Source organism: Ictidomys tridecemlineatus, chromosome 3 (genome assembly GCF_052094955.1).
Source record: "Ictidomys tridecemlineatus isolate mIctTri1 chromosome 3, mIctTri1.hap1, whole genome shotgun sequence".
NCBI classification, from domain to species: domain Eukaryota; kingdom Metazoa; phylum Chordata; class Mammalia; order Rodentia; family Sciuridae; genus Ictidomys; species Ictidomys tridecemlineatus.
Window position 1 is genome coordinate 216,115,090 of NC_135479.1, and position 15,080 is coordinate 216,130,169.

General features: G+C 52.7%; 1 protein-coding gene across 3 annotated transcripts in view; it reads right to left on the reverse strand.

Annotated features, from left to right (window-relative positions):
- Spatc1l (spermatogenesis and centriole associated 1 like) overlaps positions 1-15,025 on the reverse strand; it is a 17,303-nt gene extending 2,278 nt beyond the window's left edge. Inside the window, exons 1-3 of one of the 3 annotated variants that reach the window (XM_040287161.2) lie at positions 13,537-15,025; positions 9,785-10,062; positions 4,781-5,128 (exon numbers count right to left, since the gene is read on the reverse strand). In XM_040287161.2, the coding sequence (XP_040143095.1) occupies positions 4,781-5,128; positions 9,785-9,995 (559 nt within the window). In that variant the 5' untranslated portion in view covers positions 9,996-10,062; positions 13,537-15,025. Of the gene's footprint in view, positions 1-4,780; positions 5,129-9,784 lie in introns of all 3 variants that reach the window. The other 2 variants (XM_005340178.4, XM_078044815.1) reach the window with 2 other exon arrangements.
- Between the last annotated feature and the right edge of the window lie 55 nt (positions 15,026-15,080).

Genomic DNA, 15,080 nt, shown 5'->3' on the forward strand with positions numbered 1-15,080 from the left:
GTCCACCCGTCTCTCTGGTTGCCAGTGCTGTTGGTGTCACCTGCCAGGCCCACACTACACAGACCTGGCTCTGGGCTTCCTTGGAGGGCAGCGGCTCAGGATCCTGGAGCTCTCTTGGGCATCTGAGTTGGTGCGTTCTGAGTTGGGTTTTGTGCGAGGCGGGGTCCCACAGCTGCCTCTGCAGCACACGTCACCCAGCACCACTTACTGAAGATGGTTCTTTCTCCACTGGATTGCCGGGCACCCTTGTGGGACACCAACCACGAATGTCTGAGCCTATTTCGGGGCTCTCGATCCTTTTCCCCTGGTCTCTGTCTGTCCTTAGGATGGGACCACACAACTTGATTTCTGTAGCCTGACAGGGAGTCTTAGAATCAAAAAGGTGAGTCTCCCAATTTTGTTCTCCTTTTTAAAATTGCTTTGCCCATTCTGGGTCCCTTGTATTTCCATGGGTTCAGCTTATCAAAGGTTCAGCTTATCAAAATTTTGTAAAGAAGCCAGGTGGGACTTTGATAAGGATTGCATGAAATCTATAAATCAATGCAAATTGCTATGAAACAATATTAAGCCTTCTAATTCATGAACCCAAGACTCGCTCTACTTAGCTTTTTGATCACTTTTAACACTGCATGTGCTTTTGGTGGACTTCTTTACGGAAACTGCGGAAAGAGACCGCACAGCAGCACACAGAGAGGCCGGGCGTAAGAGGGAGGGTGACTCCCCCATCCCAAGGAGCTGCCCTCAGGGGGCCTCTGCTGGCCCCAGGCCTCTGAAGCTTTAATCGGCATATGAGACAGCTACACCTGAGATGCTCTAGAACTCCTCTCTATCCAAACTCGGCTCCCACCAGCCAGCCAAAACCTGCTCTTCAAACAAGAAGGTGGATCCAACCAACACACCTCTAGTCAGGAGTGAGAGACCACAGCAGCCCAAGGGCATCTGCAGGGAGATGAGAAATGCTGGGAAGACATCAGGCCAAAAGCCCTGTCAGCCTGGAGAAAATGGACCCAAACTGCAGGCTGGGCTCGATGGCCACACTGTGATCCCAGAAGTCTGGGGGCTGAGGCAGGAGGGTCAATTTCAAGGCCAGCGTGAGCAGCTTAGCAGGGACCTATCTCAAAATGAAAAGGGCTGGGTTGTGGCTCAATGGCAGAGCACCTTGGCTCAGTCCTCTGGTTCGAAAAGACAAACCACTGAAGCTCACTCAAGAACTAGACAATTGGAATAGCCATAGATCAATAAAATGGAACTTCTAAGGGGGAAAAATTCTTAGAATTCAAGGCTCAAGTGGTTTAATTGGTGAATTCTACGAGATATTTAAGGAATAAGCACTACAAATTTGACACAAACTCTTCCAAGACAATTAAAGAGGGGGGAAGTTTCCATCGGGGTTGAGGCCAGCCATCCGATACCAACTCAGAAAATGGCGTTAACAAGACTGCAGCCCAGCATTCCTCACGAGCACAGGTTCTTAACAGAATCTGGGCAAACTGAGTCTCATGATACACAAAGATGGAACCCACTGTGATCAAATAGGATCTGCCTCAAGAATGCACGGTCAGTTCACACCTGAACACAAGACCTGTGTAGCTCCTGAGGTGTACGACCACGAGAAGGGGAGGTTAGACTCCAAGAGGGAGGATATGTCGATGACCATGTGGATGACCACATGGATGGTCATACTCTGCCATCATGGATGACCACAAAGAACAGATAAAAAATCAAAAAGAAGAAAGGAATCGTGGTTGGCCTCAAACTCAGGAATCAGTGTGGCAGACCATAGGCTGAGGTGTGGGTGTAGGCTGGGTCTCCAGGTGGTGGGAGGTGCTGTGAGCTGAACAGTGAGCCTAGTGGTCATCCCTCAGCTCTCTGGGACGTGCCCTCCAGTGCAGATGGGACTGTCTCTGGCTAGCTGCTTCTGGCTCCTGGGGCCACTTGCTCTAAGAAGGGCTCCTGCCATGGCATGCTGCCTCACCAGAGGCTCAGACCAGTGGTACCCCTGACCCTGGACCTAAACCTCCAGAACCATGAGCCAAAATAAACTCTCTTTACTTCATAAATACCCTTTGTGCCAGGTGTTTCATTATAGTGATGTGAAACCGACTGATGCACCATGTTCACCAACCACAAAGGACAACCAAATGCTCATCTCAATAGAGGCAGGAAAGCAACGGACAAAATCCAACATACATTCCTGACAAATAAGCAAACCAGAACTCAAAGGGAACTTCTTCAATGCAACGAAGGGCATCTACAGAAACCCCGCTGGCACCAGGCTCACTGGTGAGAGGCTGAAAGCGCAACATGAGGGGAAGGCTGTCACCACTGTGCTGGCCACTGTCCAGCCCTGGTCTAGGGGAAGAGACGAAAGGCACTGGGCTGGGGGTGTGCCTCAGGGGTCCAGGGCCTGCTCGGCCTGTGCAAAGCCTGGGTTCTGTCCCCAGCACCGAAAGGAAAAGGAAGAAAGAAAAAGGCATATACATTAGAAATTTTAAAAAGTTTGAAAATCTGTCTTCATTCACAACAATCATCTGTGTAGCTTTAAAACGCCACGGAGGAGGCTCCCGGGAAAGATGGCAGAATGGACGTGCCCTTCGCATAGCTCTGCAAGGGGCACGCTCAGGAGAAAAAGAGGAGCTCCAGGGGGCGGGAGAGCGGAGACGCCAGGGACGCACCCAAAGCCACTAGAACAAATGAATGTTGTGCAGGATGCAAAGATTAAGCCAGAAAGATCACAGACGCCTCACTCAGAACCACAAGTTCCCCAGAGAAACAGACCAACAGGGCGTGCCCAGAAGAGGGGTCTAGCCGAAGGAACTGAAGCTGGAAACCCAGGAGACCTAGGTGTGCGTGTGGCTCCTGCCCAAAGGCCAGCAGGCTGGAGACCCAGGAAGAGTGACCTGCAGGGCCAGGACAGAGGCAGCCAGGTACGAGTTCTCCCTGACTCTGGGGAAGGTCCCATCAGGCCTTCAACTCATGGGTGAGGCCCACCCATGAAATCTCAACCTCCTACAAAGACACTCCCCACAGACACACCCGGAGTACCGTCTGGCCAAATATCTGGGTTCCCATGGCCCAGTCAAGTTGGCTCATAACTATTGCAGAGTCAATATACAAAAATCCACTGTCCTACTATATTCTAGAAACAGACACCAGAGGTTGATATGAGAAAGCAATACTACTTATAATGGCATCAAAATATGAAATACTCAGGGGTAAAATTGATGAATGTGTGCAAGACTTGTGGGGAGGAGGGAAGAAAAGGGAAGGTAGTGGGGAATGAAGCTGATCAAATTGTGTCATGTACATGTACGAACATGGCACAAAGAACCCCACCACGTGTTTAATCATAAAGTGACAAACAAATAAAAAATTTAAAAACAACTTTCTAAAACTGTTCAAGACCTGTAAGTAGAGAACCACAGAACACTGTGAGGACTGGTACAGACAGTGGCGTGATACACAGAGTCCACAGAAGATCCGTGCCGCAGAGGTGCCGTTTCTCTGAATCTTGAGCTGATTGGCTTGTAGACGAGGATCCAGTCAGAGTCACAGCAGGCTTTTTGGTAGAAATGGACAAGCCGATTCTAAAACACGTCTGGAAACTCAAAGGACTCGGGAGAGCCACAACACGTTAAGAAGAGGACAAAGTTGGAGAGCCTGCATGTCCTGCAGGATCCACAGTCTTTAAAGCTACAGGACTCCAATCCAGGAGGACACAGACGGGTGGACGGAAACACATGGAGGGCGCGGGAACAGCCTCACAGGTGCACAGACACAGATTTTCAGCAAGGAACCAGGCGGTTGGGCCACAGGGGACTGCCCCTGAGCACTGGGGCACTGTGAACCCACACCCATATGCAGAAATGACTGATCAGGGGCCCGAGTGTAAAACCTACAGCTGGAAGACGGAGGAAAGAACCTGTTACCCTGGGTTTGGCAAAGACTTTCCAAAAGTAGAAACTACAAAATATATAAACTACGAGGCTGGGATTGTGGCTCGGCGGTTCAACGCTTCCTCACACGTGTGAGGCCCTGATCCTCAGCACCACATAAAACCAATAAATAAAATAAAGGTATTGTGTCCAAGTACAACTAAAAAAATAAATATTTTTTAAAAAGTACAAACTACAAGAGAAAACCATCAGAATATTGGACTTCATCAAATTAAATAGTTTTTCTACCAATGTAATTCTGCAACCTGTACACCAGGACGGAGGCACCAGGGACGACTTCTCCCTGACTCTGGGGAGGTCTGATCAGGCCTTCAACTCATTGGGTGAGGGCGGAAGGTCAAGCAGGTACACCTTCAATGTGTAGAGCACCCTGGGGAGCCCTGGGGAGCCCTGGCACTGCAGCCCCTGCTCTGGCCCCTGCTGGCACTCCCCTGGTGACAGGTGGCACCTGCCTCAGCAGGTGAATGAGAAAATGAGAGATTATATCCCATCTGATTCGAATGTATGATATGTCAAGATCATGGTACTGTCGTGTGTAACTAATTAAAACAAAGAAAAAATAAAAAATAAAGCAAATAGAGTAGAGATAAAAAAAAAAAATCAGCAGTTTTTCTTCCCCCAAACCTCATGGAAACAGAAGAGCCGCCGACTGGGAGGCTGTGTCTAAAAAGCATACCCAGATGGACCTGTATGTAGAATATTCCATGAACTCTCTGACAGGTGGGGAGGCAGCCCTGCACGCTGGCCCGGCCCAGCAGCCCTCCGCTCTGGCGGCTGGAGAAGCTGTGAGCGGGTCGTCGCCTGGCCACCGGCACGGGCCTCACCGTTGAGGTAGTAGCTCCGCCTGGTCCTGTCCCCAGTGGGCAGGCTGCTCTCCGAGAAGCACACCTTCTTGGGTCGCGCCATCTCCCTGGGCTCGAGCAGCGTCTTGTCCACCAGTGGGTCCTGCAGGGGGCTCAGGAGCGGAGACAGCTTCCTGTCGGGGCCCCGGGCGTGCAGCTCTGGTGCGCCAATGAAGGCCTTGAAGGTCACCTGGGAGGAGGTGGCACAGCCCGGGGAGGCTTCGTCCTCGCTGGAGAGGGGGGCGTGCGAGCACAGCAGGTCCTCCAGGGAGGACGTCTGCATCTGGGACGGTGTGTCGGGGACACTGCCGAACCTCCCGAAGTCTGAACCTGGGTGGGAGGAAAGGGACGGAAGGTCAAGCAGGAACTGGACACCCTCAACGTGCAGAGCACCCTGGGGAGCCTGGGGAGCCCTGGCACCGCAGCCCCTGCTCTGGCCCCTGCTGGCACTCCCCTGGTGACAGGTGGCACCTGCCTCAGCAGGCCTCACACTCAGGGCCACATCCTGCAACGACTTCCACACACTTTTCTAATTTGTCATTCTGTGTGTTAATGTCTGAGAGTGGTCCAGGATCAGCCACCTGCACACAGTGACTTCTGACCATGACTGGGAAGTCCCAGCTGTGGGAGGCCTCCCTGGACACACCTCCTCGGCCACAGTGCAGGCCCTCCCTGGTCAGCTCCTGGGCCAGTGAGAGGCTTTTGACTTTCTTGGCTTCCCATGCCACAGGGCATAGCACCCAGGCCCCGTCTCCAGGGGTCAAATTCAGCTTAACTCCTATTGCTTCTGAGGCCCTTTGCTGCCTGCATTCTCCCAGCAATAAAGGAGAGGTGCACTTGACAAACTGTATTTTAAGAGTTATATCAAAAAATTGTGTCTTAAAATGAGCACATTCAGGTACTAGCTATTTTACTCTCAAAAAATATTTTCCAAGGTAAAAAAAAAAATGTTCAAAGGATGAAAATTCATCAAGATCCTGCTCCATCTTCCCAGAGGAGGCTGGTCAGAGCCCCTCCACAGACCCTCTTCACACTAAGAAAGGGTGCGGTGTCCATGCACCCCCTGGAAATGTCAACACAAGGAGAGCTCCTCTGGGAGGTGATTTTTAAGTGATTTAATAAGAAGTAGAAAACAGGGGCCGGGGATGTGGCTCAAGTGGTAGAGTGCTCGCCTAGCATGCGTGAGGTACTGGGTTCGATTCTCAGCACCACATTAGAAAAAATGAAGATATTAAAAAAAGATTTAAAAAAAGAAGTAGAAAACATAAATGGGCCAATAAACAAAGAAGAAATATCTAAATCTCATAAGTAAATAATTATTCCCTGAAGGAATGCAGGCCCGGGCAGTCTGTGGTAAATTCTTTCAGGTTCCCCAGCAGTGTATAATCCCTATATAAGCTGAGCTGGAAAACTAAAAAAATAAAAAATAAAAGATGTGCAACTAAGGTTAAAAAAAATGTGGCACAATTCTGATATCAAGAAAATTTGTCAAAAATCTGAATCCAATTCCCACAAAGATAATCCCCAGAAAGGAAAGTGGTCTAGGTTCACGTAGAGAGTACAGAAAAGACTTGCAAAACCCGTCCAAGGATGCCCAGGGTCCTCATCCCAGAGGGTGCTCTAGGGGAGAAGCCGAGGGCACCGAATCACCCAGAGACGGGCTCCCAAGACCACAGGAGCAGGAGCTGCGAGGCCTCTTCCCCTGCGCCCAGCTGTGCCCACGCCCAACAGCTGGGGCCATCCGTCTCTGCCCACAGGTGGCCAGGACCGTGCAGCAGCAGCCCCTCTGCCCCCAGGGAAGAAGCCCCATGAGAGTCACAGCCAGCCAAGCAGTGAGGACGGACACAGAAACGAGGAATCACTTAGAACAGCCATCCGTGCCTCCTGGGGCTGTGGCAGGGGAAACCTGAGAGGACAGACTGGAACCCAGAGGAGAGCACTCAGTGGAGAGCTGGAGATGGCAGACCTTGTGGGTCCTGCAGCCTCCCAGGCCCCCAGGTCTCCTGCAGCGCTCCACGGGGCTCTGCTCACCAACAGGAGCCGCCATGCTGCAGAGGGCCTCTGGTGCTGTGCTTAACGCTGCCACACATACCTCCTGTGAATCTAGTGGCAACAGCGGAGATGCAGTGTGAGAAAGACCCGAGACCAGAACCAAACGGCTCTGTGTACCTACCGCATGTGAAGCCCTCCTGGGGTACTGAGAAGACACAGGTAGGAACACCATAAAAATGTACCCCAAGATTTACTTCTGCTTCCAAACCATGATCCTGCTTGTAGAAACAGAAATCCTAAGGAAATAACCCTGATTTTTTAAGAAACACCTGTCTGCAGTGTTACCTTGGGGGAAAAAAAAATAATTTTCATTTCAAAAAGAAGAGAGTTCATTCAGTTATGGCTCATCTGACTCTGCGGCCTGCACAGCCAGTTTAAAACACATTTGCAGCCCAGGAATGATCCTGTCTGAAGCTAAAGGGGTGCTAGAACTCACAGCCACTGAGCTCAGCAACACTTGACCAGCCACGGTGTCGAGAGCCTGCAGTGAGGAGCCGGGCACGGCTCAGCTCTGGACAAGTCCCAGGATGCACGAGTGGAGTGGGGAACCAGGCTGACCCAGAGAGAAAGAGGTCGCAGGAATGTGTACCATCGGCTCTTGCGCCCAGGAGAAGATCTACTGGGGAGGCCCTGATCACTTTCCTCCGCGCAGACACTGACATCTGTGGTGCTGAAGGAGGAGACAAGGTCGCGGGGACCCTCCCTGCTCCTGGGAGCACTTGGCAGTATGTTTCAAGACGCACTTAGGGACATCCCTGGCACCAGGTCGGGAGGGCAGGTGTGGCTGCTCACAGCTCCACCATCTGTGGTCCCAGAGGACTGGGAATGGAGCTGCCCCATCACAGGGCCCAACATCAAACTGCACTGCAGACACAGAGGAGGGCCAGTGGACAGCAAGGGTGGGGTGGTGTTACGGGGTCAAACCACGCTCATGATCTTGCTTAGGTAAACCAAAGGACAGACAGATTCCCTCCTGCATGTCCATCAGGAGTGCCAGAGGAAGCTCGTCAGCATGGGTTAGCTGCCCATGGGGTGAGACCAGGAAGCAGACACATGTCTACTCTAACTCCTATGTTGTGGCACTTTAGAAAAACAGGTTTGGGGGCTGGCATTGTGGCTCAGCGGTAGAGCACTAGCCTAGCATGTGCAAGGCCCTGGGTTCGATCCTCAGCACCACATAAAAATAAGGATATTGTGTTCAACTACTAAAAAATAAATACTATTTAAAAAAAAAAGAAAAACAGGTTTTGAATATACATCCTGGTTTGAAAGCAGATATTGGGGACTTCTGGAGACAGCTGCGCCTTTGTGATGCTGCGTTCCTTCCCATCTGCAAACTTCCTTCGTTACGCACTCCATTTGGCTTTCCAAACTCTAGTCCCCAGCCATGGTTGTGCCATTGCTGGACGACCCTGCCATGGGTCTTCCAGGGCTGGGGGCAGGGGTGGCTAGGCCTGAGTGAGCCCCAGGACCCCAGGCTCATACCTAGACACCTGCCCAGATGTTATGGAGGTGAGAGGCCAGCTCGGTCCAGGCCCTGCCTTTGCACGTTGAGCTGCCTGACTGGAGCCCACAGCCAGCCTGAGCCGTATGAACCTTGGCACACTCCCTGTGGCCGGGCTCCGACGCTCTGTGGAAATTTGGTGGCCTCAGACTGTGGCCCCCTGAGCCTGGAGTCCAACAAGATCCAGGCTTGCTAGAGTTGCTGAAGGACAAGGGTGCTGGCCCAGCCGGAGGTGAGGCACAAGGCTTGTGGGCCTCTTACAGCAGTCAGCACTCAGGCCTTGGCAGCCTTCACAGCCTCCGCAGCCTCCCACAGTCTGGGGTCCGAGTGTCCACAAACTTGACACTGGCACTCCAGTGTGCCACAGTGGCCCAGGAAACATCCTGGCCTCTCAGCCCTCCCCAGGGGTGCTATCTCCATCCTACACCCCCACCCCTGCACGAAGCCCCTCCCCACCCGAGCTCCCTATTGTAGGTCCCCTGGGACTGAAGGAGCCAGAACCTGTGAAGGAGCCAGAACCTGCTCTGCACCAGGGCCAGAGGCCTTGCCCACAGCTGGACCATGCAGGACACCATTTCCAGCACTGAGCATGAGCAGAGGAGGGTGGCAGATACCCAGGTAGACTCTAGGAAGTGACCACAACAAATCTAGGCCCAGGGAGGCCCTGGTGAGCACACACTGGCCTCCAGGGCATCCCACGGAAGCTGGCCATAGACTGGCCAGATGGTTCCACTCGTAGACAGCAGGGTCCACAGGGCCAGCCTGCCTGGTTGGGCCACAGTTCTCAGGCAGCCTGGGGGTTCTTCCCACTGTCCACCATCCCAACCCAAGGCCAAGGCCACATGCCCCAGCTGCACCCAAAGTCACCCTACCATTATGAAAAGGGAACTTCTTTCCCAAAACATTTGAAACAGAACCAGAGAGCAATCAGCAGAAAGCAATAAAAATTCTCATTTGATTTTTCTGTAAAATGCCATAGAAGGCTGGAGCCAGGCCACAGAGCCACAGCCTCCCACCCACTCACCCCACAAGGCCCCACAGGCTCTGAGGGGCAGACGCCGTCCCTGAGCACCAGGTCCCACGAACCCTGTGGGCTGACGGTGTGTGGTGGACGTGACACAGCAGAGATGTGAAGCTTGTGAGGGGAGACCCTGCACCTGTGAGAGGCTCTCTGGGGCCAGTCCATCGGGGGGACATGGCGGGGAGAACTGCCAGGCAGAGTTGCCCTCGTGGCTCAGCGCCACAGGCGCCACCTGCCCGCTCCGACCACAGTGCTGCTTCTGACGTGGCCAACGAAGGCAGCCCTGGACCCACTCAGGTGGCCAGCCACTGACCGTGCTCCAGGCGGGGACCCTGGGAGGCTGGGGAGGTGCCCACCCGAATTGGAGGCCCCCGGCCCGGGCCCCCACGGCCTGGGGTCTGCGCCTCACCTGCACACCCCGGGGAGCAGGCCTCAGGGTAGGCGGGGCCCCGGGGGAAGAGGGGCTCGCGGGGCTCGCGGCCCCCGCGGCTGCAGCTCTCCTGGCAGCTCTCGCTGAGCAGCCGCTTCAGCATCTGGTTCTCCTTCATCAGGCGCACCTGCTTCTTCAGGTCCGCGTTCTCGCTCATGAGCCTGTTCATCAGCTCGCTGCCCTCAGCCATGGCGCGTCCTCCGTGCTCACGTGTAGGCCTGCGGCCCCATGGAGATGGAAGTCCAGAGCTCCCAGACCTACAGAAGCCAACCAAGACCCTGGAGTTCCAGGGCAGCCGCCTTCCACAGCCTTGTGATGTCGCTCCCTTAAAGAGACAGTGCCACCACCATCGGGGCCCCAGACAGGTGGTGCCTGGCATGCAGACGTCCACTGGGGCTGGCCCTTGGGATCCCACTTGAGGAAGGGCAGGCAGTGGGGGCCAACGGGGGACAACAACGTGATTCACCGAACTGTCACTAACTGAAGACTCCGTGGCAGGGGACAAGGCCCTCTGGGCCAGTCAGGGAGAGCTGGGGTACACTGACTGGGTCCCCCAGGACAGGCTCCGACCTCAGTCGGTGACCACCTGGAAACCTGCCCTGCACTGCCTCTCCACTTGCCAGGGAAGCACTGGACAGGGCTGTTTCTGGCTGGAAGGCACCAAGGGCATCTGGCCTTGTGGGGTCCACACCCACGCCTTCCCGCTCCACAGCTGCAGCCTCCGCACCCAGCCCACGAGCAGCAGGCTGGTAGCTGGGGTCACCGGCCTGACCGTCCACCAACATGCTGGCCAGGACCCACTGCCCTTTCCAGATGCCACTGGACTCAGCTTGTTACTGTTTGTGCTTAAGAGGGAATTGATAGGGTCTTTTTCTCCTCCCGTCCTGGCCTGGTTGATAACATCGCCTTATAGAATGAGGACACTATTTGGGATATGTCAGATGATTCCTTTCTTAACTGATAGAATTTACCAGAGAAGGCATCTAGGCCTCGATTTCTCCCGGAAGCTTTAGATTTCTAGTTCCATTTCTTTGATATGAGGTCACTTAGCTGCCTTTTCTTCTTGGGTCCATTTTGATGACTTTCTCAAAGAACTTGCTCTTGCTGTCCATCTGAGTCACCCTCAAGGACAGGCAGATAAGCAGGTAGGGAGACAGAGAGGACTGTGGGGAAGCAGCTCTGGGGCCTCTTCACGAAGACCCACAGCCGTGCGAGGGGAGCTGTGGACTCAGAAGGCAAGCAGGGTGCACAGATGGCCAGGGCACTGCCAAAAGGACAAGGCCCAGCCTCTGTGCTCAAGGTAGCCTTTCCACCATTCCTGGCAGCAGGCCATTTCCTGTCCTGCCCAATCAGACTTGAGAATCTGCTCAAGTGCCAGCTTCTGGCTCCATGGACCTGTCACCAGACCTGCTGCCTACTGCATGGGACCTCTGCTCTTCCTTTGCTCCCGCTGGCCTAGGCTTCCTGGTTGGGAGTGTGGGTCCTGGCTTAATCTTTCTTACTGTTCGTTTTGGCTACCTCACTTTATTTATTTTTGGTACTGGGGATTGAACCCAGGGGTGCTTAGCCACTGAACCACATCCCCAGCCCTTTTTTTAGAGACAGGGTCTCACTGAGTTGCGTAGGGCCTTGCTAAATTGCCCTGGGTGGACTTGAACTTGTGATCCTCCTGCCTCAGCCTCCCGAGCTGTTGGGATTATAGGAGTGCACCACCATGCCCAGCTCTTCATTTCAATGAGCTCCAGCCAATCCATTGTTTTCTTTGTGGATGATATGTCATTGACAAACCCAGGGTCATCTAGGTTCCGTCATCTTCTAGGAGTTTTACAGTCTTCACATTTAGGTCTGAGATACACTTAATTTTTGTGAAGGGTTCATGGTTTACGTCTAGATTCACTTTCTGCTCAAGACTCCTCTCTCCATTGGATGGGCAGCCCCAGCCCTTTGCTAAAGAGCAGTCTGCTCTGCCTGCGGGGCCCACCCCTGGGCTCCCAGTCCTTCCACTGCTGCCACAGTTGTGAGTCTCGCCTTTCACCATAGATCATTCAAGTGTGTTATTTGATTTCCAAATATTTGAGACTTTCTGAATCTTCTGCCATTGAGTCCTTGCTTAATTCCATTATGCTCAGCACACTCTGTAGAGTTCCAGCCCTTTTTAGTTCTGTGAGACTCAAGACCTGGCTGATGTCCTGCCTAGGTGAACGGTCCAGGAGCACTGGAGTGTGTCTCCAGCATGCACAGCACTGGTGATGATGTTCAGGTCTGTCCTCTGAACCTGAGTCCATCAGTTGCTGAGACAGGTGCTGAGGTCTCCCAGGACCCGTCAGTCTAGTTCCCTGTCTGGCCTGAGCGCTTGCTTCGTGTATGTTGAAGAGGTCAGGTGCAGGTACGTCTAGGGGTGTGATGCCCTTCCTATATTGACCCTCTCTACTTCTGGTCCTGTTTCTTGTCCTAACTTCTACTGTGGTATTAACATAGTGCTTCTGTTTATAACTACTGTCTTTTTCATTTGTTCTTTTAAGATATACATGACAGTAGAACAACGTATTTTGACATAGTGTACACACGTGGAGTGTTCGTCTAATTTAGATCCCATTCTTGTGGTAGTAAGGAAAGACACTAGAGTGATTACTGTGTTTATGTTATCTAGTTTTCTAAACATTCACTCTTTTTTGAGACAGGGCCTCACTATATTGCTGAGGCTGGCCTCAATCTTTTAATCCTCCTGCCTCAGCTTCCCAAGCAGCAGTTGGGATTTTAGATATGCACCACAGCACCAGCTTAAACGTTTACTTTTAACCTGTCTCTAAAAATTTATTTTGGACAACTGTCATGTTCCACGACTAAACACTCAAGTTCATTCCAGGTGAACTGGGCTGAATGAAATAATCACAGAGACAGAGAAATACCTTTTTCTCTGGACCTGTGACAGCTCCTCTGACCTTAGGAGTCCACGGAAAGAGAGAGGGGAGCACATGCTGAACCTTTTATTGGGGAGAAACCATTCAAGTGAGGCCAGGGGTACGATTGCAAAGGAAGAGGTGAGCGCAGCTTAACTCCTCTGGGTGCCGCCTACTCCTAGGGCCACACCTTGTTGTCCCAGGGAGGGAAAAGCCGGAGTCTCTAATCTTGGCACTGCACACAAGACCACAGTGATCTTTCAGAATTGAAAGGTGCGTGGACTTGGAGTGGCTTCCCACGGACTACACAGAGACAGGCCACGCTCTCCATCCAAGGGCCAGTGTCCGTTCTTTAGTAGGAGCACTTAGCTCTTACAGTTAATAAAACACTTAAAAGGGAGCTAGGGATGTAGCTCAGCCGGTAGGATGCTGGCCTCGCATGCACAAGGCCCTGGGTTCAATCCCCAGCACCTGCCCACATTAGGAGCTGAGTTCCCCTCTGGTCTTTGTTCTTTTCCCTGCCTCCTTTTGAATTATTTTGTTCCTTCTGGAGCAAACTTTGAAGAGGTTTGTGACAGGGTTCACCTTGGTCACCTCTGACTTGCTGCAGCCTACTTCTCAGTAATAAACTATTTGTAACCTACCTCTTCTCATTCGAGTGGGGATCCAGCACTGTGTGCTCCCTCCCTCCCTGGGCAGCCTGTCTGTTCCTGTTTTCATAGCTCCTGGTTAAAAACCCCACTATTTTTACTTTTAAATGTCAGTGGTGTTTTATTTTAAAGAGATTCTGTTTGAAGCAAAGAGGGAAAGCCCTCTGTACTTGCCACCTACCATCTGGGTGCTCTTCCTTCCTGGGCTAGGAGCTGCTTCCACCTGGTACTACTTCCCTTCCACCTCAACACCTTGACATTTCCATGGGTCAGCTGGTGGGAAATCTTTTCGGTGTGGGTCAGTTGGAAAAACGATTCACTTGTTTTCTGGTCAATCTGGCCAGTGTCCCCAGCACTCTACGCTGGCCCACACTGTCATCCTCGTCGTGCTCTTGAACGTGACCTGCTGGTCTGTGGCTTTCGGGACTCGTATTTGGTGACGTGCCGGGGCACTGGCTGTCTAGATCTGTGGGCTTACAGGTTTCCCCGAGCAGAAAACCTGCCAACCAGAATCACTTCAAGTGGTTCTGTGCTTCCGTCCCCAGCTTCACGTCAGGCCTCTCACCAAGGTCCAACAGGTCACTGAGCTCCAGTGTGCTTTTCTAGTCTCTGTCCATCTGGGGGCTTCAGCGTGCTTCTTTCCCTGGGAGACCTGAAGGCAGACCTTGGGATCACTCTTGTAGAGGCCTGTGCCTGGGGCTGCCTGAAGCCATGCTGCTCTCCTGAGTCCCAGGAGACCCCTGGAGTCAAGACACCCTCTGGACCTTGCTGCCCCGAGTGCAGAATTCCATCACACAGAAAACCAGGATGACTGTCCCATGGAACCAGTCGATTCTGGTCATCCACATCACCCCATCCTCCTGTATGAGGAATGGAAAGCTTCAAGTTAGTCCTACAATCTCAGAGAAGATGGCAGGCACCCAGGATGGTGCTAAGTTCACCCAGCTCTCCAGAGCCACACCCTGGCCTCCACGGGGCTACCTCCCAGGTCTGCTTTCAGGGCTCTGGCTTGACCACGATGCCCTTGTGGAGAGGTGCTGTGAGGAACAGCCCAGGGAAGCCTGGGGTCCCCATCTACCCCCTCTGGATGCTCCCAACCAGTGGGCTGCACATCTCCTGGGCCACAGTGTCCTTGCCAGTGCTCCCTGGAGGCCAAGCACATCCACAGTCTGGCAGAGAGTCAGCGCTGACCTCATTCATGACCCATCAGAATGTCTCATTTTTCTAACCTTAATTCCATTCTGAAACAAACTGAGTTGTAAGTAACTTATGTGGCAGATGAAGAAATGAAAATAAATCAATTTCACTGATCGATTACATATGGCTAAATTGTCCTATTTGCTGAAATTAGAGAAGAATGAGGCAACAACAGCAAACAGCTTTTGGGGAAATAGGCCAAAATAGGAATCTGCACAGCAACATCCCGTGAGGGAAAATACCTTCTTAGACAAGCTTCATCCTGTTAAGCCTTTCCCACTAGAGACTCCCTCCAGGAGGCCCTCTGATTCCCACATTAGCAGACACCCAGCAAACCCAGGGCAGCTCCAGGCCTGCAGCACATGCAGAATCTGCTCCCGACAACCAAACCCAATAAGCCAAACCCAAGACTCCTCAGTGACCCACTCAGCTCAGAGCCTGCTTTCACTCATGCCAGGTAAGCATGCCCCTTCAGTGATGGGGACACTGGTCCCTACGCAGCTCTCTGGCACTGAACTGAGGCCAGGA